The sequence below is a fragment of the Cyprinodon tularosa genome, unplaced genomic scaffold, assembly GCF_016077235.1.
Source record: "Cyprinodon tularosa strain WSP-4 unplaced genomic scaffold, ASM1607723v1 ctg151, whole genome shotgun sequence".
In the NCBI taxonomy this organism is placed as follows: Eukaryota; Metazoa; Chordata; class Actinopteri; order Cyprinodontiformes; family Cyprinodontidae; genus Cyprinodon; species Cyprinodon tularosa.
In genome coordinates, this window is record NW_024038343.1 from 487,966 (window position 1) to 514,557 (window position 26,592).

At 37.6% G+C, this 26,592-nt stretch overlaps 1 protein-coding gene across 1 annotated transcript; it reads left to right on the forward strand.

The window, feature by feature from the left end:
• Nucleotides 1-3,657: 3,657 nt before the first annotated feature.
• On the forward strand, nucleotides 3,658-24,648 carry mios (missing oocyte, meiosis regulator, homolog (Drosophila)). Its single transcript, XM_038279566.1, has 12 exons — nucleotides 3,658-3,771; nucleotides 6,891-7,757; nucleotides 8,827-9,316; nucleotides 10,335-10,433; nucleotides 10,515-10,769; nucleotides 16,778-16,947; nucleotides 17,454-17,519; nucleotides 17,618-17,776; nucleotides 21,675-21,827; nucleotides 22,019-22,223; nucleotides 22,388-22,517; nucleotides 23,951-24,648. Exons 2-12 carry the CDS (start codon nucleotides 6,939-6,941, stop codon nucleotides 24,039-24,041), a joined length of 2,637 nt encoding a protein of 878 aa, XP_038135494.1. The 5' UTR covers nucleotides 3,658-3,771; nucleotides 6,891-6,938; the 3' UTR covers nucleotides 24,042-24,648.
• The last annotated feature ends 1,944 nt before the right edge of the window (nucleotides 24,649-26,592 follow it).

Here is a 26,592-nt window from a genome sequence, read left to right on the forward strand (position 1 = left end):
TTGGGAGGCATTTCGCTCTCCCTGCAGGATCGGATCTTTATAAACCCGGCTGAGATGATCAGAGGAGCGGCAGACGAGCTGATACGTTGTGGCTTACTGCCAGCATTTTCATTTTGGTCGAGATACTGTCAGGTTGGGCTTTGCTATTTAAGTAGCAAATATCACTTGATAAAATCAAATTATATTACATTTAACCATATCTAAAGTGTGAGTGCTACTTCCATCTGTATTATGTAACCATTACACTTTTGTGAAAGAGGTAATGAGACCGAAGATCCAAAATAATTAATATCAATGAGGAGGAGAACACATATGGACACATTTTTGTTGTTATTGTACTGAAAAAAACTAATTCTTATGCTTTAACAAGTCCTGTGTTCCTAGTTAAAATAATATGAGCATCAAATCAGTTTTTTGTGGAAAATATCTCTGATTCTTTGGTGTTCAACAAACACAAAGCTAATTGGAACCAACAAGATATGATGTTTGGGATTTACTTCTTTAAATTTTGTAATCCTGTTTGTAGGCAACTGTTTCAAAATTTCTGTTCTGGATTTTTTTTTTATGCTTTTGAAGAAAAACAGAATTTATATTGGTGCTGATGTTTGCATTTAGTTGATTAGTTTAATTATCTGCCTTGGTAGTAAATAATTTACAGATGTAGATGATGAATCCAAATGAGAGATATAATAGTAACTAGTTACAATTAATCAGTTAAATTTACTTTAATAACATTTTTGGGAAAACAAAAAGAAATAAAACAGCAGCAAAAGCTTTTCTTGCTTATTTTTTTATCTCTAGTTGATAAACATTAGTTTGAAGTAACACTACTCTGGGTTTTGGCTTTACATTCCTTAATTACCTTCACCTAATCCAACCTGTTTTAACCAACAATGCATCAGATACACTTGGATATCTACTATTTACTACAAGTATCAAGCATCCATCGAGAAACCATGCATTTACAAATAGTTCATGCAAACTCCATGAAGAAAGACTGTGGGCATGGATTTAAACACCTGCAGCTGTCCCACTCTGCAGCAAAACTCAGAACCACATATCTAATTCCCTGTACCTCCAACTTCATGTTTTTCCACAAGCTATTGGTCAATTGATCGTGAGTTCCTAACTTAACAGCCATTTAAAGACTTTTGCAAATTAAAGAGTAATTCTGTGGATGTCTACCTTTTACTATGGCCTTAGTACATAAATAAAGTGGATTGGATTAGTACAAACAAACTTTGTTAAAAAACCTGGGCTATTTTAAGGTAACGGAAGAGATAAACCGCTTTCTTTTATCTATATGGAATATTTAGGAATGGTTCAATTAGAATAGCACTGAAAAAAGATAAAGATATCTGTCTTTTGTCTAAATGAAATGCAAATGTAGTTTGTATTTATTAGATTAGTTATTTTTTGCTTTCTAACTTTGGACAAAGGATGTGGGCTGACATTTTTTATTGTTAAACATGTATATTGATAAATAAGTAAAATGGAAATGAGAAGATGTACTTAGATATTTATTTTAAGATTCTGTAAAAACCAGTTACTATTTCTAGGTTTTAATTGAACAAAAAATTCATTAACACCCCCAGTACATTTAACTTAAAGTTATTTTTAGTTAATCATTAGGTTTTATCTGGATTGGAACTGACACATGTGTCTTGTCAGGAAAAGACTATAAGTCTGCATCAGATGTTTTCTGGAGTCTCAGAGGCTACAGAACAAAAAATTATTAAAAAAAATACAAATTCCACCATCTTTGAGGATGGTTTGTGGTTGGCAGCTAAAGGTAATCCCAGTGCTGGCCAGGAAGATAGTGAAAGAGAGGAAAATAAATCCAAGGATCAGCACCCAGGCAATGGTGGTAATCAGTTTTTTTCATTTATTAACTCTTCAACAATACACAGTTTGTGAGAAAGATTATTCCCCCTAATGAAGTACCTATAGTTAGTCATTGGATAAAAATTTGAATCACACTAGAGATTAATTTTATTTTTTGGATAAACACAGGACAATAATTCTACCTCTGCTATTTTTTACATGTATTTGCATGTTTGTAATAAACCATTAAAATTAACACTGTAACACAGGGCCCCAAAAATGTTACAATGCAACACCTCTAATAATAATAATAATAATAATAATAATAGGTATTCGGATTATTTTATTTCTACATTTTATTTCTGCCTGCAGCGCCCTCTAGTGGTAAAACACATCACATCTGAGAAAGAGAGGAGAACCGTTACATTAGTAAATATTCATGAATTTGCTGTTTTACTTCATACTTTGTAGTGATTGGTTAATGAGGCATCATGAAGTACATTCGACATATTGCCAAACTATTGTAGCTGCCCCGCAGAATACCGACCCCTGCTGGACATTTAAAGACACAACAGGCTTATTTGACAGACTAATCTGAATTGATTTGATGACCTTGTACAATAATATCATTTAAATTGTTGTAAGTTACATTGTATTATTACATATCAATGTTTAAATTTAAAATATCTTTGATATTTTTAGATGCAGCCAATAAATAATGTAAAGATATATCATAACGTGAACATTTAGGGGAAAAATTTAAATGAGGATGCTTGTGGACTAGGTTTTTAAATCGTGATTTTAAAACAATAAGTACAGTAAAAACAGTACATAAACTGAGAGTCAATTTGAAATAAATGTTTATTCAGATAAGAGTGATCACTGGGAGGAAAAGTATGATACAATGAGAAAATTAAAATAAAAACGCAACTGCTGAAACGTTCCTGTTCATTTTTGGCTTCTGCAGAATTTTTTTATAATTTTAATGATAAACCGCAAAAGATTAGACTTTTTTTTTTTAGCAGATGCATCATGTGGTGAGATACATTTTTAAACACAGCTCCTGTATCTGTCACATGACTTTCTTGAAACGTCACGCGCACAGATACAGTGTTACACTCTATGGGCTCCACGCTGCACACATGCATCGCATTTGCTGGACCCATCACTAATATTTAGCATTAACAGACTACATAAAAACTAAAAAACTATTTTAGATGAGTTTTGCTACAAACTCTTGACAGGATTAAGATTTCTGTTAAAAAATAACTCTGTTAAGATTTCAAAAAAATGTGTTCAACCCTATAGGCTCCTCTGCTTGGACTGTAAAGATTTCTTTCCACATGTTTCACTGTTGCTGCATTTGCAATCAGTAATAATAACCTTTTTGATATTATATATTCTTCAGATCATATTGCATTAGTTCAAACAAAAAGAGATACAAAATCCAGTTTACACGCAAAACCTTTTTGATTATTACATAGAAACTTTTTTTTTTTTATAGTTGCTTATTAAAAAGAAACGTCAATAAAAATGCGAACTTGGTCACAATCTCGTATTACTTTACATGTGCCGTTACTGTAATTTCTTTTTAAGTCAAATTAAAAAAAAGCTCTACCTTATCCTGGACAACCGTTCTCTCAAATTTATAAAGTGCACTTTCCAAAAAAATACGAGACAAGTTTACAAACCTCTGATAATATGGCTTTATTTACAACTCACTATATTAACATCTAAATTTTACAATACGCAATACAGATACAGAGTTGTTAAAAAAAATATCTTTTGTTACGTTGTCATTCTTCTACAAGCGGAACCTGAAGTCAAACCGTGTCACGACACGGACTTGTTTTGGTGTAACCCATAACATATTTGCGGCTGCAACCTCGCTCCCAACGACATGTGTAAATCTAAACGTAAAGCTCTCTGTCGTTTAAGCTTTTTTGTGTAAGTACTGTTGTTAAATGTATCTTGTAACAATATTTTAAACTGTTATTTTAAACTGCTGCATTTACCGGTCACAGAAAGGCGGCTCATTTCACTTAACTCTGCAGTATTAGCTTAAATATGCTAGCCTGTCACCAAACTTGTTTAAAAAGTCAAACATCGACTTTTCTACGACTTCTAAATCATTTAAAAGCACAAAGATTGAGGACATTTTTTAGGAAACCTAGTCATATTAGTCAGTTATAACCCTGTAGAAGCAATCCGTTTGTTCAATGATAGTTCGGCTAATTAACACGTTGACAGTGAGCGCTGAGAGGTCTGTGTCACATGTCTAAAACCCTGAGTAAACCAACAGCCAGGATATCCTTGTTTAGCTCTAAACTGACATACAGAAAACGTCGTGTGTGTTATATATATGTGTGTATTTTTATATATATGTATGTATATATGTATGTATATATATATATATATATATATATATATATATATATATATATATATATATGTATATATATATATATATATATATATATATATATATATGTATGTATATATATATGTATATATATATGTATGTATATATATGTATATATATATGTATGTATATATATATGTATATATATATATATGTATATATATATGTATGTATATATATATATACATATATATGTATGTATATATTTGTATATATATGTATGTATGTATGTATTTATGTCAATATATATATGTATGTATGTATGTATATATGTATGTATATATGTGTGTGTATATATATATACATATGTGTATCGCAAGTAACCTTTCCCCGCAGTAATAATGTGTTAGAAGTAGGTGTAATTTAACGAATACATTTGACTGAAGATTTCTTTAGCTTCCTATGAAAAGTGCGTGTTTACATTAAATGTAGGAAAATCGCAACGCTTTATTTTCTGTCCAAATATAAAAGTTTTATCTGAAAGTAGTGTTGCGCTGATGCCATTCTTTGGCCCCGATACCGATACGATACCAGGCTGTGCAGTATGTGTCGATACCGATACCATTTGTTGATGTGTGTGTGCTTATATAAAGAACTGCATACTACTCGGATGTAAAATAATTGCCATCATAGCTTTGTCAAGCTGCTGCCTACCTTTGTGAAGCAGGAAAAAGACTAATACAAAGTGAACAGTAGAACTTTTTATTGCCTACCTGGAATGGGTGACAATAGTTGAATAAACTTTTGGCTCTCACAATGGTATCGGTGCACTATTTGTTGGTACTCGCTGATACAGATACCACCATTTTAGTGCTGGATCGGGACCCTGCCCGATACTGGTATCAGTATCGGTGCAAAACTAATTGAACGAGCAATAAAAAAAAGCTGATTCACTGATTACTCATGTTTGGTGAGAAGTGAAAGTAACAGCGTTTTAATTTAAAATCTTTTGAAATATTGTGTCTTCCTGCATTTACTTTAAAACTTGACTAAACCTAGGACCTGTTTTTTTCTTTTTTTTTTGCACAAAAAATGCCTTTATCTCTAGATTTTGATATAGTGATGTCCCAATCGGATATCAGCCTAAAAAATATATATGTATTTATAATGATATCGGATTATGTCATCGTGCACTTAAAATCTCATGTCATACAGTGCAAAGAGGCCCAGTTTAAGGGAGCCTCTGCTTTTGAAATGAAAGTTCATAAAACATCAACCAAGAAACTCTTTGATTAATAAAGAAAGACATTTCTCTGTTTTGGATAAATAAATAAAAATTAGTTGAGACAATGTTCATTTCTGAAGTTAGACAGAATAACGGAGTATGCAGGTTATATTTTTCATGGTACAAATGGTTCATTCTATTCCATAACATGAAAGCTTCTTTGGTAACATATGTTAAGATTTTGTATGATTCTTTCAGATTATATTAAGATATTTAGTTGCACAAAAAGAAGTAGATTAAGAAAAATAATCATTTATTCCAGCAGCCACATAATCTCTAAGAGAATAGTACCATCTAGCTGTTTATTGCTCTTTATTAAGTTTTAAGTCAGAGGAGGGGGACAGTAATTACTGCCTGTTTATTTTTTGTCTGGTATCCACTTCTGAGTTAATCTTAGCATCCTTATGTACAACCCTATGATGAGTCTCATCCAGTTTTCTGGCAGAATATGCTAGATTTATTTAAGTTGTCCTGGTATTTTAAATTTGTTGTAATGACCTGCATTTTAACAAAGCCCTGGTGTCTTTGGAAGGGAAAGAGGCCCATAACATCACAGCTCCTCCACCATACCAGGCTTTAAATTTATTGTTGTCTGTCCCACCTAATATTTTTGTTGCAGTTTTCAAAACTTATCTGTTAATAAATTTTTTTTATTTCGCTGGCAAGCCCTACATACAAATACCTGTCATGTAGATGGAATCCGATGATCGTCACGGGAACTCGGTGACCCCATCATGCCACTGTGCGATGCAGTTCTCTTACTGCTTGGAATTTACCGTCCTGCCACTAAGTTGAGCAAGATAAACTTGACTCTTCATGCAGCCTTTGTTGTTACTGTTCCACATGGTTTAAACTTTGCAGTTGTCATTCTGTCTTTAGATGCCCTGATTTGCCTTACATGAAAGATCTGTTCTTTTGATTCTCCCATTTTGTAGAGCAGCTAAGACAAATCAGCCTTGTTGTCATTTAATATTTATGCCCCAGGAAGCAGGAAGTCGTGTATGATAATAATAACTACACCAAAGTCAAGTTATAATATAGATCATAAATGTTAAAACAGATTCAGTTACATTTATTTTATAGGAATCATTGTAATCAGTAATTATGAGACTTGATTTTGTTCAAAACATTTCCTGGTGTTTTTTTTCCCACCTGAATATTTAGATACTGAAATGAAATGTTCTATTTATCTAAAATTGTCTGTGAGGTCATTCTTCTGCATTAACAAAAAAATAAACAAATTGTAAGGCCTTTTACACACCTTTTCAATGATGAATCCTTATATATTCCAGTTGCTGTACTTATTTAATATAACTTAGGCAATTATGTCATTTTTATGTCCATGTGAACTCAACTTTGTAAAAAATGTAAACGATTTTTATTGATAAATGTTTGATTTATCTGTATCTATATTTTTAGGTTACTAAAGGCAGACTCCCTTGAAATCCTCCTTGCTGCTTCGCGACCATGAGTGGCTCAAAGCCGGACATCCTGTGGTCTCCTCACCACCCGGACCGATATGTCATCTGTGACTCTGAGCTGGGCTTGTACAGCATCGGGCCTGTGGGCAGCACAGAAACCAAGCCTGGCACTCTTTCTCTCTCTGAGGAAACTGCTGCTACATTACTAGCCATAAACTCTGACACTCCTTATATGAAGTGTGTGGCCTGGTACCCCAAACATGAGCCTGAGTGTTTACTGGCTGTGGGACAAGCTAACGGAAGGGTTGTGCTCACCAGTTTGGGCCAGAACCACAACTCCACATGTAAAGAGTTGGTTGGGAAAGAGTTTGTCCCCAAACATGCTCGTCAGTGCAACACTTTAGCCTGGAACCCTGTTGACAGCAACCTACTGGCTGCTGGGTTGGACAAGCACCGCGCAGACTTCTCTGTTCTTATATGGGACATCAGCAGTAAATTGGCCCCTGAAACCGTCGTAGCAGCTGAGAAAATCCGTCTGTCCTCTGTCGATATGGACTCCAGCAGTGTAGTGACTAAGCCACTGTACGAATTAGGCCAAAATGATGCCTGCCTGTCCCTCTGCTGGCTGCTCCGAGACCCAAAGCTGCTCTTGGCTGGGATGCACAGAAACCTGGCAATATTTGACCTGAGGAACACAAGCCAGAAAACCTTTGTGAACACTAAGGCCATCCAGGGGGTGACGGTTGATCCACACTTTCCCGACCGTGTTGCCTCCTTCTTTGAGGGGCAGGTAGCCATTTGGGACCTGAGGAAGTTTGAGAAACCTGTGCTCACGCTCACAGAGCAGCCAAAACCTCTGATTAAGGTACGCTCAGGCAAAGTTCAACAGCTAACATCAAACTGTATAAACAAAATTGAACAAGTCAGAGTAAACGTAACAAAGGTAAAAGGTCCAGTACAAGAATAGCAATTTCCCTTAGCTGAGGTTTTAAAAAGAGCTTTGGACTGGGGGGTCGCAAGTTAAAAAGTAAGGCGTGTTTAAACCAAATAATAAAAGTGGTCATGATAAATGCATATTTATTGTGTAAAGCACTTATACATAGATTAAGAGAACATATTTTCTTTTGATGTTCTTGGTTTGCAATCATGCGCTTTGTGTTAATGCTTGTAAATTACACTGGTGGTCAAAGCCATGAAGTCAGTATTATTTTAAAGCTTAAAGGCTGAAAAGAACCTGCTGTTTGTCGTGGCCACAGGCTTAATGAAAGTGGAGGAACCACGTTATACTACACAGTGACGCATTGTGTGTCATTATTTAGTTTGGAAAAATAAAAGAGCAGTAATACAATGAAAAGGAGGATGTAGAATTATGCATAATGTGACCATAGTGTCTGAACGAGTTTGTTTTTTTAGACTTACAAAATTGATAAAGAATCAGTTTCTCTTTTTTACTAATTGCTTATTTTGTATTCTGAAAAAGAAAGCCAGAAGCTGTTATATATCTGTTTGCTAATACTCTCTTGGTTGAGGCTAGGAGGTGGAGATTTATAGAACACCATTTGAGGAGTTTTGGGTGGAGCATTTTTGCAGATAAAGATGGTTTTTCATCTTAAAATGCATAATATTTATATTTTTTGTCTATTACTGCTCTGACTGGATTTTCTTTTTTAACAGATGACATGTTTTAGAGTCTGTATGCTCCAGTTAATGAGTATTTGATCACCATTAATTGCAGATAACAAACAGATTGAAGTTAACATTGGTTACTTAAAATTGGCCTAGTTGTACATATTCGACCTAGGATTGTCTTTAAAAAACTGACCAACTTTGGCCAGTACTGATTTTTAAGCAGATATGTAGTGTTTTCCTTATCATGTTTGTTTTTTAGGATATTTCATTCTTTTGATCCCAGTTTTTCCTTGTCTTATTCTCAGGTGGCGTGGTGTCCGACTCGCACCGGCCTCCTGGCGACCTTGACACGTGACAGCAACATAATTCGCCTATATGACATGCAGCACACCCCCACTCCTATCGGCGATGAGACTGAGCCCACAATCATCGAAAGGAGCGTGCAGCCCTGTGAAAGCCAGATAGGCAGCTTTGCCTGGCACCCCTCCTCACAAAACCGCATGGTGGTGGTCTCTGCAGCCAACCGGGTGATGACCGACTTCACCGTGTTTGAACGCATCTCTTTGGCCTGGAGCTCCACCGCTTCGCTGATGTGGGCCTGTGGCCGACACTTATACAACTGTGTGGAGGACTCAGCTGAAAGTGCAGGAAATGCAATCGATAAAGACATCGCCACTAAGATGAGGGAAAGAGCTCAGTCCAGGTACGGACACGATACTGTCCAGGTATGGAGGAACCACCAGCTGGCTGGAGGGAATGATCCCCAGCTCAGGTCTTTATGGTTTGACCTGTCCTATATCCTTTCAATATAAATACACTTGAATCATGGATGTGACTGTTTTTAAGGTCCCATGTTATGAAAATTTAATATTTGAAACATTTTGTAACAGTCACGGATGTATAAGGTTCACAAAAGACCACCAAAAAACCCTTTACCTTCTCTCACTGCCTTTCTCCTCCTCTTAGCTAATGCGTGCGTAAAATGCTCCATTTAAAAAATCCTTCCCCTTATGATGTCAGAAGGGGAAATAAGTAGTCCATTGATCAAGCTACAGCTTTCATCTAATTCTTTATTCCACATCCTGGTCTATCTTTACAAACTCTGTCTGGTTGTCATGGTTGCGGGTTGTGGGGGCGTGGCCTTCGGGAGGCCAGGCACATGGAATCCAAAATGGCTTTTCCAGAGGAGGGCTGAAAGAGATTTTTTTGGTAAAGGCTGTCCGCTTAATCTGAGAGGTATTTTTCTGCACAAATGGCATAAACTTTGGGGCTCTCATTGTTCATATTCTTTTTTTTTTTATGCAGATTAATTTGGGACCTTTAAGCTGCAGGGTGAATACCAAAGGTGTAAAAAGTACCTTTTTAAAAAAAAATGTTAAAATCATGTTTGGGCAAGTAGGTAAATTCAACGGTTTTTAAGCCTTTTTTTTCCCCAAGTTAAAATCTGATGTACTAAGATTATTAGAAATCCTGCTTAGAAAATACATTAAAAACTTATTTTGATTTCAGGTAATTGCTTTTCAGTGTTTATTCCAGATACTTGTTCTGGAATCTCAAAAAAGTATGATAAAACTAGTTTTTCACGTTTCTAAATGTTTGTTTGATCATTTTTCTTGTGTTCAGTAAAAATGAGCAAATGCTTCATAAAGGGAATTAAAATGCATTGCGAATTTATTCTAATTTAAGAAATACAGTTTTGTCATTAGTGCATCAATGGGGAAAATGTGATCAGTTCCAGATATTATTAGGTTTTTTCCAGAGTTGCCACTTATCATACTTCTTTATGAATTTATGATTCCTATGTAAATGTCACATATGAAACAGTGTGCAGAAGACATGGAGCTAAAATTGCAAGGAAACAAACAGTCTGTAGTTTGTTCGGGCATTAAGAACATTGTCAAGACAAGTTCAGGTAAGAAAACAAACCCTGAAATCGAATCATTCAGCTGTTTTCTCATTGTCATTGAAGTTTGTGTTTTCCTGATACCTGAAGGCACCACAGAGACCCGCAGGTGTTGGAGCGGCTCGGACCGGCAGACACACGTAACCCGCTTTCACAGTGAGGAGCGCAGCCTCGCCCTCAGGCTGTGTGGCTGGATCAGCCGGGGGCCCGACATCGACGTGGAGACTTTCCTGCGCTCGCTGGAGCAGGAATGTGAGTGGGAGCGAGCTGCTGCCATCGCTCTCTTCAACCTGGATATCCGCCGTGCCATCCAGATCCTCAACAAGGGAGCCATTACTGAAAAAGGTGAGAAAAGGCTGAATACCTCAAGAGAAACCCAAAGATGTTTCCATTTTCACTCTGTAGGATAAATTGTTTTTTTTTCCTAAATTGAATCCTAAATTTCATATGATGAGGATATTTGTTTTATTCATTTTTTATATTTTTGCCTTATTAAATGCGTAACAAAGGTCCTCCAGCAGGGAGATGGAAAACTCTCTCATCAAATACTCAGATTTATTTCTATTTCAAGACAGTAGATGGCGATACATTCAGCTTTAACAAAAAACAATAAAACCTGTGTTAAACTGTTTCGTATAATTAACATTTTCAATTTAAAAATAAAGAAAAATAAAACAAATAAAGAAATATATTTGATGCCTATACTCAAGAAAATCCTTTTTTGTTTTTAAAACTGCTTAAATCTGCTTTATTTGATATGTTTTTGATATTATATGTTTTTGATAGGGTTTATTCAGTTGTAATTTGGGAAATGGTTTAGTTAAAATGCAACAAAAGAACAGCTCCTCTGCTCGCTCCAGCCATCTAGCTATAAATGGACCCAAAGATATTTATCTTATCTAATAGGATTCAGTTTTTCATATGAAGGCTTTAGTATACTCTTAGCTCACCTGATGCATGTTCAGCTATTCTGGGAATGTTGTTTGGAACGTTCAGGAATACGTTCATGGAAATTTTTGACTGTTCTTCTAGGAGTGCATTCATGAGGTCAGGCACTGATGTTGGACTAGGCTTGCCTCACAGTTTCTTCTCTAAATCCACCCACACTAAACTCTAATCTATATGGATGGATCTTATCTCATACACTGGTACCCAGTCATGTTGAAGCTGGAAGACGCCATCTCTAAACTGCCACACAGTCTGTCTAAGGTCTGGATGTTCTGCAGCCGCTCACTCAAACTGTGAGGTCAAATCCAGAATCTGAAAAATAACAAACAGTTAAAACAGGTACATTTAATGGAAGGACTTATTTCACAACCTGCTGGCTGGAATTCGCTGATCCGCCTGACGGCGAGGCAGTCTGCAAGACCTACCTGTCGCCATGAAAGGGATTGCGACACCTGATTTTAACGACTCGAAGGGCTCACACGGTACTTTTAACGATGTGGTTTATCCTGATGAGCTGTGGTGTTACCTTTTTAGAGTAAAAATATGTAAAAAAAAATTCTCTTTTTTACTGCCTGGAATTAATGACGCATTTACCTTTGTGTTTTCATTGGAGTATTATTACCTCCTAGGGTTGTCACGATACTAAACTTTTCAACTCGATACCGATACTAAGGAAAATATTCGATACTCGATACCCTTTTCGATACCACAAGAATAAAAACAAAGACTCTAAAATTCAACAGAAATATTTTCATTACTAAAAAAATACAAGAAATAAAAAAAACAACAATAAGAAATTGAAGTCTTATTGTCTGAAACTGAAAAATGCACAGAATTATTCAATCACACAGTGTTCAGAAAGTGCATTTTCCTCTATTCTGCACTTTAGATGGCTGTATCGATACTTTTGAAAATGAGTATTGTATCCGGATACAACGTTTCAGTATCGATACTTTTTTGAGTATCGATACTTTTGACAACCCTATTACCTCCACTAATGATCAGGTCTTAGGTAAAGAATTTTATATCAAACTGCACACACCACAATAATATAAACAAACATATTTTGCCGGCAGGTTTGAACTGTTTCATTGGAGTGATCATAGGGTTCTGCATCAGCAGTGCTGTGTCTCTCCCTACCAGCTCCCAGATCAGCTTCTCTAATTGGTTGATGTGGCAAGTCAAGCAGCAACAGTTCAATTTTTCCAACTCCAGGAGCTGCTGCTTCTGAAACGCATCATGCACGTCAGATGCTCAGAAGGCCATGAGGCACTGCTTCGCCTTCTCTGATGCGTCATGATGAGCTGCTCCTGCTGCTCGAAACGCGCTGCAGGACCTTTTGATGCGCCGTGATGCACGTCAACCACAGACTTTGCATGTATACCAGCTGCTTCTGCTGCTCCAGCAGTGTGCGGTCTGAACGTAGCACGCTATCCCTTTAAATAAAAGTTAAAATAACACTTTTAGCAGAAGTAAGAAGAAGCTAAGATGTTCTTTCTTTTGGTTTTAGTCTGCCCAGTATAGAAGATGGATGCATGGATGTTTTTGAATTCCAGTTTATGAGGAGGATACTTAAATTAATCGTTGCATGTGTTTTTTGGGGTTATTTTTATTCATCATGGAGATATCACTTGTAGGTTTGGGTGATTGGATGAATTTAATGAGTAAAGAGGATTTTTTTTTGAGTCACCGATCACTCTTTACTGATTTGACTGGTGTAAGTTTAGGAAATAAAATGGCCTTTTACCCAACTGTATTTCCCTAGAAGAATAGAAACAGTTGTAGGCGCCTGGGGCTGCCTTGCAGGAAGACATGTAACACAGCAATGTAAAAATTTAGTTCAAAATAGTTTTTTTCACCGAGAAGTATTTTTTAGACTCATTGTTTAGATTTAGAAGAACCATCTTTGGCATTACTCATTGAACTCAGTGTAATGTTTTGTATTGAATGCATTGTATACTGGATTTGTCATTTATATAACAAATATTCTTTCCAAAGTCCATGTTAGTGTTGATATAAATGTTGTTGTTAATAACCAGTGAAAAAACATCTGCTGAACCCTGCAACAAAGCAGCCAGTGTCTCCAAATGTGCTATGAATACTGGCTGTAAATAAGGTCAGACACCAAGCAGTGTTAGAATTTAGTCCAATAAAGTTTTTTATTCCAGAGAATAGTGATTCAAGGATAAAGGAAACTAGGGAGAGCAGTCTGCTGTTTACACAAGTGTGACAAGGAAAAAATTCACTAATGTAGGTCAAGCATTTCTCTGCTGTTTTCTGAGTGCTTCCTGTGCATGACTGATAGTCATTCATTAGATAAGGTGTGTCAACAGAGACATGTCAGCTTGAACCGTTGCTTTATTTCAAACGGAATGTGTTGATTCCTCTGCACATATCTGGACACAATTAAGAGGAAATATGATTAAGTATTTTCCAACCAAATGAACAACTCAGTCATTGTCAAAGCATAAGTCAACTACAGATTAGAGCTTTTTTTCAAAACAGTTTATTATTATTATTAGTTTTGCTTGGTTAAAATATGAGTTTTCTATTTTAAGTGCAGATGAATACATGATTTTTTTTTATATCTATGTGGTTTAGGAGCCAATTGATAGATCAAACTCTTGCCGAAACCAGTCGGGAGAAGAGCAAAAACATCTTTTCCTCTGAGAAAAGCCTCCAGAGCAGTGTTTTGCTCTTCTTTCAGTGAAGAAATACTCTGTCATTCCGATAAAACTTGCTCGATAGCCACGCTAACGCTAGTTTCATCGGCTGAAGCCGCCATGTTCTTTAGACTAAACTGTCGCGCTTCTCGTTGCGTCGCACCTCAACCCGACCGGCTCCAAATTTTCTTCAACGGAGAGTCTCCAGACTGATTAGCGAGTGAAATCTTGAAAGCTTGCGAGATCAGGATGGTCTCACGAGGCTAACAGAACATCAGTTCAACTCTAAAAATGATAAAGGATCTAAGTAGTTTATATGACAGGCCATAGGATTGAAAGGTAGTTTTTTTCCTCATACAGATAAATGTAAGTCCTGCACACACATTTCAAAAGAACCTTCTTTATTAAATAATGCAGCCACATTCAGTTTATTATTTTAAATATCATTAAAAGTCCTTCCTCCAAACAAAGATCAAGGATTTCTAAAAAAAAGAATTAGGTACACAAACCTCTGTCATCTACTTAGTATCAGACATACACATGCCAGCTCTAAAATGGTTAAATTCCCTCTTCTAATATTTAGTTTGATGTCTTCAGGCTAGTTGGAGATGTCAGACGAACTGCACACCTTTTAGAGCCATCAGCAGATTCTGGGTGGATGCTGGTTGGAATTTTAACTGCTCTTCTTGAGACAAGTAATTTATTTGAACTGGTTTGCTTTCAGCCTCGGGCCAAGCTGTTAAACATAGTCCATCAAATTTCAAGGTCAGGCTGTTGAAAAGGCCTTTTCAGGAGCTTATTGTTACACTCCAGTATTTTATCCACAACCAGGCTGGATGTGTGTGGCGCAGGTTTCAGGAGTTTGTCACGCAGTTGGAGAGTCGCCGGTGCAAAGCCTACTTCCACTCATCTCAGTCAAGCCTTGAGCAAGAGACTTCTCCTGCTTTACATACTGATGGTGGTCAGATGGCCCAGTGGTGACTCTGTACACCAGCCGTGCTTCTGTTATTGAGCCAAAGGGCCGCCATTGCTTAAATATACCTCGCCATCATCAGTATCTAAATGTGTGAATGGATGGAAGGCTGAATGTTGGCCCGGTCTAGACAAAGCTGGGCTTGAGTATATGTGCAAAGCTTCTTTATTGGTTCGTTCCATCATGAAGAATCGGCCTTAAAACAAACAATAACTTCAGCAAACTTTAGTGTAGCAGTTCTGTTTTAGAATCCGTGATTTACAAACTATTGTATTTATTTGGGATATTAAACATTTTACTGGCTGCTCCTCTTTGCAGGTCTCATGTTTTTCTCTCTTCTGCATTTATTCTATTTATCCTACTTCTACCTTTTTCACCAGTGTGACAGCACTAGTCTGCCACCAACTGGTGTGGCATAAGTATAATCACACCTATTACTGCTTTGTCAGCTTTAGGCAGATTCCTCTTTGCACTTAAAGGAGATATGTACACGTTTAACTCCTTCCAGTCAGTTAGTGCTACAGTTGGCTCGCCTGTTCTCGTTTCATACTGTTTGTCAGCCAGTTTCCAGGTCCACCTTACTTACCTTTCCAGATGGAAAGTGTTTACCGTTGCTTGGCTTCTGAGACCCTTTGCTTCCTTAAATGAGCACCAATTCTCAAAATCTAAACAGATGTTCAACATAGTTTTACTTCTTTCTTGGCTTTTTGGCTTGAATCTGAGAAAAGTAACGCCAGAAAAAGGGCCTTTTCTCACAGCTACTAGGATCTGGTAGCACCTGAGCTCACGTGACTTCTAACTATCCATATTCTCCGGCTTAGTCCTCTTCAGTGTCGCTGTGGGGCTGGTGCTTAACTGCGGCAGTCTACAGGCAAGAGTCGTGTCGACCCTGGACAGGTTGCCAGTCTGTTGCAAGGCAACACAGAGACACACAAAGACACACACTCACAGCTAAGGACAATTTTGAGAAACCAGTTAACATAAGAGTCAAGTTTTTGGACTGTGTGAGGAAGCTGGAGTACCCGGAGAGAACCAAAGCTTTCACAGGGAGAACATGCAAACTCCATGCAGAAAGACCCTGAGCCAGAGATTGAACCCAGAACCTTCTTACTGCAAGGCAACACCGCTATCCATTGCGCCACCATGCGGCCCAATAATTTCAAACGCTTATATTCCTTTTGGTGCAGAATCATTTATATCATAACCAGAAGTAAATACACAAAATCTACTAAACAATTATTTATAAGCTAAATATTTTTCAGTGAAATTGATTGTTTTATTCTGCACTGCTCGACTTTCTGTAGATGTATTCTTTAAAAAATTTAATCATATTAATTAAAAGATTTTAACCATGTCCTTTAGGCTTTTTCTGTGTTACTTCTTGATTTGTTTTCATGTAGCTGTAGTGTAAAGCACTTTGGAGTCCTCTGACTTAAAAAAGGCCCATTAAGTATTAGTTATTTACTCACAAGAAGCTCCTGCTGTAAAATGACCATCTTTAAAAGTAACTAAAATTTGTAGTTTCCAAGTTTCCATTCCAAAAAAAGTGGATTGTTTTTTTTTTTACCTTTTTTGGAATGAATTACGAGTTCTTGCTTTTAAAAGTGTTGAGGACTTTTTACCCAAAGCTGGAACAGAGAAGAATCAAACTTATCATTAAGAGCTTTAGAAACAGATGGGTATGAATCTCTGAATGGATCTTCTGACTGATTCTCCTCTCAAACTGCAGGCAGTGGATGAATCTTCTTCTCTTTGTTCTTTTTCTACAGGTGACCTGAACCTGAATGTTGTGGCCATGGCTCTGTCAGGCTACACTGATGAGAAGTCCTCCCTGTGGAGGGAGATGTGCAGCTCTCTGAGGCTCCAGCTGAAGAATCCCTACCTCTGCATCATGTTCGCCTTCCTCACCAGTGAACCTGGAGCCTACGATGGCGTGCTGGTAATAAATACCCCACTGTCATGGACCTTTAAAGCCAGTTCGTGAAGAAAAAACCCAATAATGATAACAATGGACCTTTTGTTCTGATTTTTTTAAAGAAAAGTTTATTTATGCTTAAGATGAATAAACTGAAGTATTACATCACTGGTTTTATGTGGAAAAGCCGCAGGTGCAAAGGAAGAGCAGTGTTTACCATTTTCATCATCAGTTTTATAGATCATAAAACTGTTGTGTAAAGGAGAAACCTGTGGGCCAGGCCAAAATCCATGTTTGTTTTCCATTTTAGTTTATCAGTCCAATTTCCCTCAAACCTGTTCTTGGTAAAAACTAATCAGAAGACCCATTGAGTCATCGAGCCATGCTGGTTTTTAGAACTGACTCAGTTTGGCTTTATGTTTATTTAAATCTGAATCTGGAGAAGGCTAAGAATTTGAAATATGTTAAAATCCAAGTACAACTAAAGTTCATTTAAAGAAACATCATCATCATCATTGTTTCTGTTTCAGTATGAGAGCAATGTTGCTGTCCGGGACCGAGTCGCCTTTGCCTGCATGTTTCTCAACGATGTTCAGGTAATTACAGAGGGAATCTTTCTGCTGCATATTTCTACAGATAGCCTGTCAAGACTATTATATGAGTTTGTGTCTGCCTTTGAATCTTCCTGTTGCAGCTGCCACGTTACATCGACAAACTAACCAATGAAATGAAGGAGGCTGGGAACCTGGAGGGAATCCTGCTGACCGGACTCACTAAAGATGGCGTAGATCTTATGGAGAGCTATGTGGACCGAACCGGGGATGTGCAGACCGCAAGCTTCTGCATGCTCAAGGTACTCAGCTGAATTGTCTAGAATTCTTCGGAAAACTGCTCATACCCATACTTTGTTATATGTTGAGATAGATCAACACATAACAGAGTAACGTGCTGGAAAAATGGTTTATAAAATTTTTTACAAATAAAATACTAAAGTTTGGTATTATATTCTGCCCTCTGTATTTAAAGGAGAAGTTCGGTTTTTTACACTTTAAGCCCATTTTCTGTAGTGTCCAGGATGAAATCGAATGATCGACACCAAAATTTTGACAATTGGTCCTGTCTCTGCTTTTTGGCTCATTTAGAATCCACCCCTGGCTGCTTCAGAACGGCTTCCATAGAGCATGTCCGATAATGTCCTTAAAACAACCTTAAACGTTCTTTTTTTTAAATATGCTACTCACTGGGTCGTCAGCGCTGTTCAATGACGTTCGCTTCACTCTGTGTACTCCGACGTCGAGAATCAAGAATCCACCTTTCGTATTCCATTTTCAGAGTTTTTTAAAGTGTTTAACAGAGACGTTAGCACCTCGACGTCGGAGTACACAGAGTGAAGCGAAAAGACTACAACTGTGTAAACAGGCCCCATTTCCGTTTCCGGTGGCAGGGGAATATTGAATATTCCAACAGAACTCAATGGGATTTACAAAATGCTAAATAAAACACTACAGGAAAGTTTTTTCTTCACGAAACTTTTTTTGGAACGTCATTGAACAGCGCTGACGACCCAGTGAGTAGCATATTTAAAAAAAAAGAACGTTTAAGGTTGTTTTAAGGACATTATCGGACATGCTCTATGCAAGCCATTCTAAAGCAGCCAGGGGTGGATTCTAAATGAGCCAAAAAGCAGAGACAGGACCAATTGTCAAAATTTTGGTGTCGATCATTCGATTTCATCCTGGACACTACAGAAAATGGGCTAAAAGTGTTAAAAACCGAACTTCTCCTTTAAGAGTCTGTAGAGTTCGGCTCTTAAAAACCTACAACAAATCAATAGAGTCGATTCCTTCCCGCTATCATCTCAACCCCCATCGCTGTGCAGGGGACCAAAACATCCTGCCTGGTTAGCCAGGCCAACAACGACCCTAATGACTCCCTTTTCAGAGACATAGGCCAGTATCGGGTTTGGCAGGCCAACAACAAACTCAACGACTTCCCATTACTAATGGGAGTACCTGTTCTTTTGGCTCAGTTTGCATGTTTTATAAGCCATAACAAGGCTTTGTTGGGCTACTGTATAAAGCTTGGAACGCAACGTTAATCCAGGCATTTGGAATTGAAAAAAAGCTTCCTGGATGGGGAGCGAAACATCTTGAAACTTGGAAAACAAAGTCCAGTGGGTTTCTTTTTTTTTTTTTTACTTATTTGGAAAGTCTGTAGAGTTTTCCGTTACTGCAGTTACTGCTGGAGTCTTTAGGGGTTCATCTCAACCAGCTTTGCTAATTCAAAAGCTTTTTTGTTCATTCCTTCTTGCTGAAAAAAGTCTTGCAAAGATTTTTTTTTTTTGTCTTGGTTCTCGGTTTTACTAGATCATTTACTCCTGCAGCCCTTACGCTAAGAAAAATTTAAAACAGCTGCATGGGTTTAGGTGTTTACTTTGAATGGCCCTTTCTAACGCTAAAACATGCACTGATTAAAAAAACAACTCGTTTTTATAATAACGTAAACATGCAATCAGTTCTGGATAACCCAATATTTCCTGACTTTCTTTTTCATAATTACATTTTTACCATAATTTCCTCTGATCTTTAACATATCAGCCTCCGGTATACACACAGTCTGCATCAGACATGATTAGTATGCTAGGTATGCAGCCAAGCCAAACCTTTTTCTGAAACTCATCAGTCTTCATGTTGTTTATGCTCCCATGTTCTTAAAGTCTGAATCATACAGAAAGATTTTAAAATGTTCTTTTTTGACCCTTTATACGACACTCAGTGAAATACTTTGAAAATATAAATTTCAAGCCAACAGTGTTGTTGGAATCCAGGACAAGACTTTATAACCTTTTTAACAATAAAAAAAAATGGATATTTTGATGGTAAAAATAAACGTCAATGTAATAACAGTAAACGCCAACTTGCCTTAACATAGTGAGAAAAAAAACAAAAGTGCTTCTATAAGAAATTCATGAAAAACACCCTTGAGAGTGAAAGAAAAACGAAAAGATATTTTTTTTTCGTACAAAATAACCTTAGAGGCATTAATGCTGATAATGGCACTTACATTTTTTATTACATTATTGTTTACTAGGCTTATTATATGTTTGACTTTACTTTTTAACTTTATGCTTTTAACTTTTTTTTTCTTGACTTGTTAACTTTTTTTTCAGCTTAGTTTACAGTATGTAATATATCATTCCAGGGCTCATCTAACTGGTCAAATGCCAAAATAGGATGTACAGACATGTAGCAGTATCTTTGCTGAATGGCTGGATTGGGGGGGTTCCATTTGTACGGGGTATGCAAGTGATCAAAAACGGTAACTTGTCCTATAAAGGGTTCAATAGACCCCAAAGATGACTTAAATATAGTAGATAGAACATTTTCACTCCTACAGTGTGTGCACAACGCACCACACACGAAAAAGGTTTTAATCAGACATGTTCAGTTGTAACACCAGAAATCTCCCAAAAACTCTTCAGATCTAATGAATTCGTTGAGCAATGGACAGAAAAGGTGTTGGTAATAGAAGTGAGGGGCAGGGGCACTGCTTGCTTACTGGTGAGTTGTTGTTTTTTTCCCTGGGAAACACTTTCTCATTGGCTACACGTCACTGCGTCCTTCTGTGTACTTGGGGAAACAACACACTCTGATGTATCAGGACAAAACAATCCATCATGTTGGATTTCTCCAAATTACACTGCGAGCCGTCCTGGTGTCCTTTTAATTAGAGCAGATAACTTAACACACAGAGCAGGATTATTTCATAAGGTTATCCTTAAAACATCCACATAATCTGTGCCTTTCAGAATTAGATCAATAAAATCGGCATCATTATCTTGCCATGTGAAGTCAGCGTCAAAAACCTCAGTTCACAGAACATCTGGATGTAGAATATTACTTGATTCTGTGCATTTTATTTCCATCACACAGAGTATGACCAGAATACAGAAAGTGGCCATTGGATGAAAAAAAAAAATCCCCCTGCAGCAGCGAAATAAATATACATTTATGTTACTTTTCTGTGTAACCAGGACTTACAATGACTTAAGATATCAGTGAACTGATAACAAAGTTCAGAATGACCCAGTGCAAAAACGAATCTAAAAATAAGTAAACATTTCTTAAAACTAGGTGTTTGTTTGTATTACTTCAACAGATAAAGGGATGATCTGCCAATTGGATTAGTATATTTGCTTTAGAATAGAAAATAATTATATATTATGGACTTGAAATAAGATAAAAAGTTGTTTTTTTTCTAATTTTAAATGGAAATAACTGTTCCATTGGGGAGTATCTGTCTGCTTAAATCAAGGGAAAACACACATATTTTTAAGACAAATTAGCCTACTTAGATTTTATTTTTTGGTACAGTGAAATAAGTAGTAAATTACAGTAGCATTACATCTATATTCCGGACAGACCTCTGACTTTTCTCTTTGGATCATCCCTTCTGGTACTATTAAAGAGAAGTAAGACTCATAGTAAATGTAAAAAATAAATAAATAAATAGATATGTTACCTAAATTTTGTGTGTAAACTAAACCTGTATTTCTACATATTTTAATAAATTTACAAGATAAATCAAGGGGCCGTTTAATTAATTTAGTTTTCTTGTTATAACAAGTCCTGCAGCCTGTACCGACAGGAGCTCGGTTTAGAGTGTCGGCTGCATGAGAACTGCCTTTCCCTGCGTGAATGCTCTCATATATGAAGGTGAAGAGGTTTTTCATAAATTATCACTTTTATCAGGGTTCACCTGGCGACGTGTTGAAAGACCCCAGAGTGCAGTGCTGGATCGAAAACTATCGCAACCTGCTGGACGCATGGAGGTTCTGGCACAAACGGGCTGAATTCGACATCCTCAGAGGCAAGCTGGACCCCAGCTCCAAACCACTAGCTCAGGTAACGCTGCTCATTACCTGGCCTGTATTTCACACCATGTTACCATTACAGTTGTTTTATCTGCTGCTCATCATTTGATCTCATCCAAATAAAAAAAAAAGTCCAGGCAGCTGCTGAGCCTGCAGTCGTTGGGTTTTACCTTCGCTGCGGCCAGGTTCTTATCAGCCCAGTGCTGTGTTTGTTCTTGGCAGGTGTTTGTGAGCTGTAACTTCTGTGGAAAGTCCATCTCCTACAGCTGCTCGGCAATGCCTCATCAGGGTCGAGGGTTCAGCCAGTACGGGGTCAGCGGCTCCCCCACTAAATCTAAAGTCACCAGCTGTCCTGGCTGCCGGAAACCGCTGCCACGCTGCGCCCTCTGCCTCATGAATATGGGCACACCAGTTACCAACTGCTCAGGTACAGAGGATTAGTGAAAGACATGCAATTACTGCCGATAAATAAATAATTAACATCGACCAGCATTTAAAACCTGTTTTCACCTGAACATTTGTTGCTGTGATATCAGTTCTACCAGCTCTGAGAGTTGGATTTCTGAGGATGAATGTTTTTTTTTTTTGCAGGAACAGGAAAGTCTGATGAGAAAATGGACTTAACAAGGGAGAACAAACTCGCCCAGTTTAACAACTGGTTCACCTGGTGTCACAACTGTCGACATGGCGGCCATGCAGGTCACATGCTGAGCTGGTTCAGGTAGGGGAGATTTTTCTAATCAGTTCGATCTAATGGTTTGTATCACATACTGACCTCTTCTCTCTAAGCTGTAGTGCACATTAGAGATGTACTGTGAACGCAGCTGAGCTCTGCTGTTTTTCCCCGTTTTTTTCCTTTCTTTATTAATCCTGTTCTGTGACTAGTTGGTTGGAAACTCAGAAATACAGTTTTATCACCACACCTAAGCTCTAGGTCATGTGGAAACATGTCAGTTTGGTTCATTCAGCCACTCAGAGAGAAGAAAATTAGTTTTTAAAAACACAGTCTAAACTTTATTTACAGTCTTTCAAGAAAATACTAAATTAAATCAGTATTGGTGGTCAAGGCTTTAGGGAAACTAAACTTTAGAAATAAACTTTAAAAGTTTGATCTGAGCATCTGTCACTTTTCCTGACATTTCACCAAATGTAATGGAAAATATTTTTTCCAATTTATTTATTGATCGCTTGTATGTTTATAGAACATTAGTTTAGTTTTATTAAACCATTCATACAAATAGAAAGAAATAAAGTAACAGTTATTCTGAGTCTCTTATGTTAAACTAATTTTATTCTGTTTTGCATCTTTTTTTCTCTTTTCTCTTTTTCTTTCTTTTTTTTCCACAAGCCTTTAATTTGAGATCAAACTAAATGAGTTTTCAGGTTTTAGGTTCTATGAGGTTACAGTTTGTACTTTGACTAGGCCATTTATCTGCCCTTCTAAACAAGGCCACATCCTCATGCATGTGCTACCATGTTTTACTGTTGCCAGGAGGTGTCTTTGCTGTGATGTTTTTAGGGTTTTCTCCTAATTTGGTCCTTGACATTACGGCTAAAGATCTCTTTTTTAAATTTGTCTTTGATGTCCAGGAGTCTTGTTGGCAACTTTCCTCATTTAACTCATGCTGCCATTTCCTTGTTTGGTTCTTCCAGCAACTCCTCTAACAAGCCATCCTTGTTCAGTTTTTTTTTCCTAATTTCCAGCCTTAAATTCTAAGTAAGATCCAATATATATTTTTTCCATGTTTACTGATCGTTGCCCAATCTAAATTTTGACTTCAAATGAAGTGGAAATAGTCTTATAATCCCTCCCAGAATTATGCACAGCAGCAGCTGCTTTGCTGAAGTCACCGCTGATGTCTTCCCATCCTGGCATGGTGTCGATTAACACCTGCAGGCCTCGGAGCTTCAGAGATTTAAACAAGTTATGAACAAAATCATTTTCCTATTCTGTCCTGATGCTTCAAACTCTCAAATTCAAAAAACATGAAGTTTCTTTTTTGCCATTGAAATGTATAATCTGAAGCTGGTGAATCTTTGGATATCTAGTACCCAGTTTATTTCTTTTTTTTGTGTGTGTTTTTTTTTTTTTTTTTAAGTTCAAGAATTACGTTGTTTCTTTAGCTTGCTTAAAACAGTCTGTATGTTTTACAGAGACCACACAGAGTGCCCGGTGTCAGCCTGTGCATGTAAATGCATGCAGCTGGACACCACAGGAAACCTTGTGCCTGCGGACAGCAGCTAAACGGGACATGCGTGTTGGAAACTGAAGCCTAACACAAACCGGGAGCCAACTGGTGCAGGCTAACTGCTACGACTCCACACCAGCTACTGGGCAGCTTCAACAACGTCCCTCTCCGAAGTGGCTGCTTGGATAGAAAGATATACTGCTAAATAATAGTCTAGGGAATGTTATCTAATACCAGAGCTCTATATGAAGAAGGGAATCAAAGTGTGGCGTAATGATTTGACTAACTATGTTAAAGGCAGAAAGGGAGCGGAAACTAATTTACTGCTCTACTAATAAGAATCACTCTCAGGAGAAGTTGAAGAGGACATAATGTTATTAGCCTCAACCAGATTAACCTGAATCAGGATGCAGTTTTATTTCCAGAGATCCAGTCAGATATCTGGTTTAGGAGATGTGATCAAATGTGCCATCATTTCTTAGGTTTGTTTTGTTGTGTTTCGGTCCATATTTAATGTGCGACGGGCAAAATCTTCACATACCTCAATAAAGTTTTATTCAGGGTTCGATGACAATGATAACAACCTCCTACTCTCCTCATCTGGCTTTGTGAAGGAGGGGCATCCAGTCTGAAAGGTTTGCCTTAGAGGGCGGGTTGGGTGGGGGGGGGGGGGGGGGGGGGGGGGGGATTAGAGGAGCTGCGAAGGGACAGAGAGGAGGAAGAGGAGGGTGCGCCTTCATTCACCAGCTTACTGCAGGCCTGTGGCCTATGAAAGAAGCTCGCCAGAAAACGGCAGCTGCTCGGCACCCTGACAAGACCCTCCAGATTGTTTCCCTCATAAAGAACCTCAGCTGCCGGAACACTATTGACTCAAAAAAGAAAACTAGAGAACAGACACCCTGAGCCCTGTACAGCTACTCCCCTCCCTCCTACAACCTCCAGACCAACACACTGCCCTTTCTTTCTTTCTGTACTCAGATGCCCAAATTGCACCCAAAATCTATGCATACCACACATGAATCCAAGGATGGGTGCCATCTGTGGGGTAGCTGTCGTCTGCAAACCACAATGGAAATGGTATTTATGTCTTTCTTTGCCACCTTCTCTGCACAGTCTCTAACCCAGGGACTTATTGTAAATAGGGCAGCCATCCCAATAGCTGGCTAACTCACTTAGTCATGGAGTGTTGAGGAGGAGTTGGGAGGGGGCAGAGCAGCTACTGTAGGCAGCCTTTTCAAAGGATTTTCATCTTGGAACGGGGCAGACAAATTGGTGAGCCATGTAGCGTCCTGGAAAACACAGTGGCTGGAATTTCTTTTTTTCTTTTTGACAGTTTCTTCTGTTCTGCTTTTTAAATAAACCTCTGCTGACAAATTGAAGTATTGTTGGATGTATATGTTTTCCTTGTTTCTATGGTTTATTTTAAAGTAGATTTCATAGACACAGATGGTGTGGGTTTGTTTTTCTGCCCTGCACTTACAGATGCTTGGCCAAGTCTAGTATGGAGACTTTATAGAACTTAAGCTTCCACTCCACTTCAGGAGATAAGCAGGGACTTCACTCCAAGAAATTAACATAAGTCCTTAGTTGAAAAAGAGGCTATTACCTTAACTGTCCAACTAAAAGCTGACCTTACAATCTGACACAAACCGTCAATTACAGTACTTTGCAAAAGCTTTAAACCAGCTCTTGCTTCTTTGTTTTAAGATCCCACAGATAATCTTTCAAACATTTTCTGTTCCATTGTACCTGAAAGAACAAAATATCTGCATGAAATACAAAAAAAAAAAAAAAAAATAGAGCATGAGGTCAAAGGATAAAGCTATCAGGCCTAAAAGTGATCTAAATCATCTTGCAAATGTTTTTACAAAGCAAACACCAGTTTATAGCTATTTTATTGAGATCCTATGTAGCCAACCAATCCAAAGAGTGTATTTGTAAAGTGAAGGGGAGATTAATCACGAATGTAAAAATCTAGAAAACAAAAGATTAAAGTTGCATTATCAGTAAAAGTCTAACAAAGTAATATATTTATTTATCTTTGGTGTTTTTCCACATAGTTACAAAATGCTTTACATCGCATAAAAAAGATCAAGCATAAAACGCATAAAACATAAATAGATATTAAAAGCATACAATGCTCATCAGTTAAAAAACAGCCTTTAGTAATTAATCATTCAAAGAACATATGGAGGAGGCTCGTCTGATAATAGGCAGCAGAGCATTTTATGAAAGTGGAGCCATGATCCTAAAAGCTTGATGGGCCTCTGCAGTCTTGCTCTGGGCACAGAAAGTAGCCCAGTGAGATGATCTAAGAGGTCATGGGGAAGTAAGCGACAAGAGGATGATAACCTGTTTATTGATTTTCAAAAAACTATTAAAATCCACCCTGAACATCACAGGTAACCACTGCAAAGAAACAAGAATTGGAAAAAATGTCATTTTTTATCTTGCCTTAGATAATAGAAAATCCCTGAAAGTTTGGCTCATTTCACATGAACAATGTGAAATTGAAGGATGATGCATTAGAGTAAAGTGCAGTGTATGTTTGTCTCTTTAAGTATGTTGGCAGGTTCTTATGGAATATTTGTGTGGAGCTCTCAGAGG

Excerpts from the sequence above, each read along its gene's own strand:
- mios (XM_038279566.1), top strand. The coding sequence starts at position 6,939 with ATGAGTGGCTCAAAGCCGGACATCCTGTGGTCTCCTCACCACCCGGAC. Across the intron at positions 7,758-8,826 it reads AGCCAAAACCTCTGATTAAG|GTGGCGTGGTGTCCGACTCG; the intron begins GTACGCTCAGGC and ends TCTTATTCTCAG. Across the intron at positions 9,317-10,334 it reads TTTATGGTTTGACCTGTCCT|ATATGAAACAGTGTGCAGAA; the intron begins ATATCCTTTCAA and ends TGTAAATGTCAC.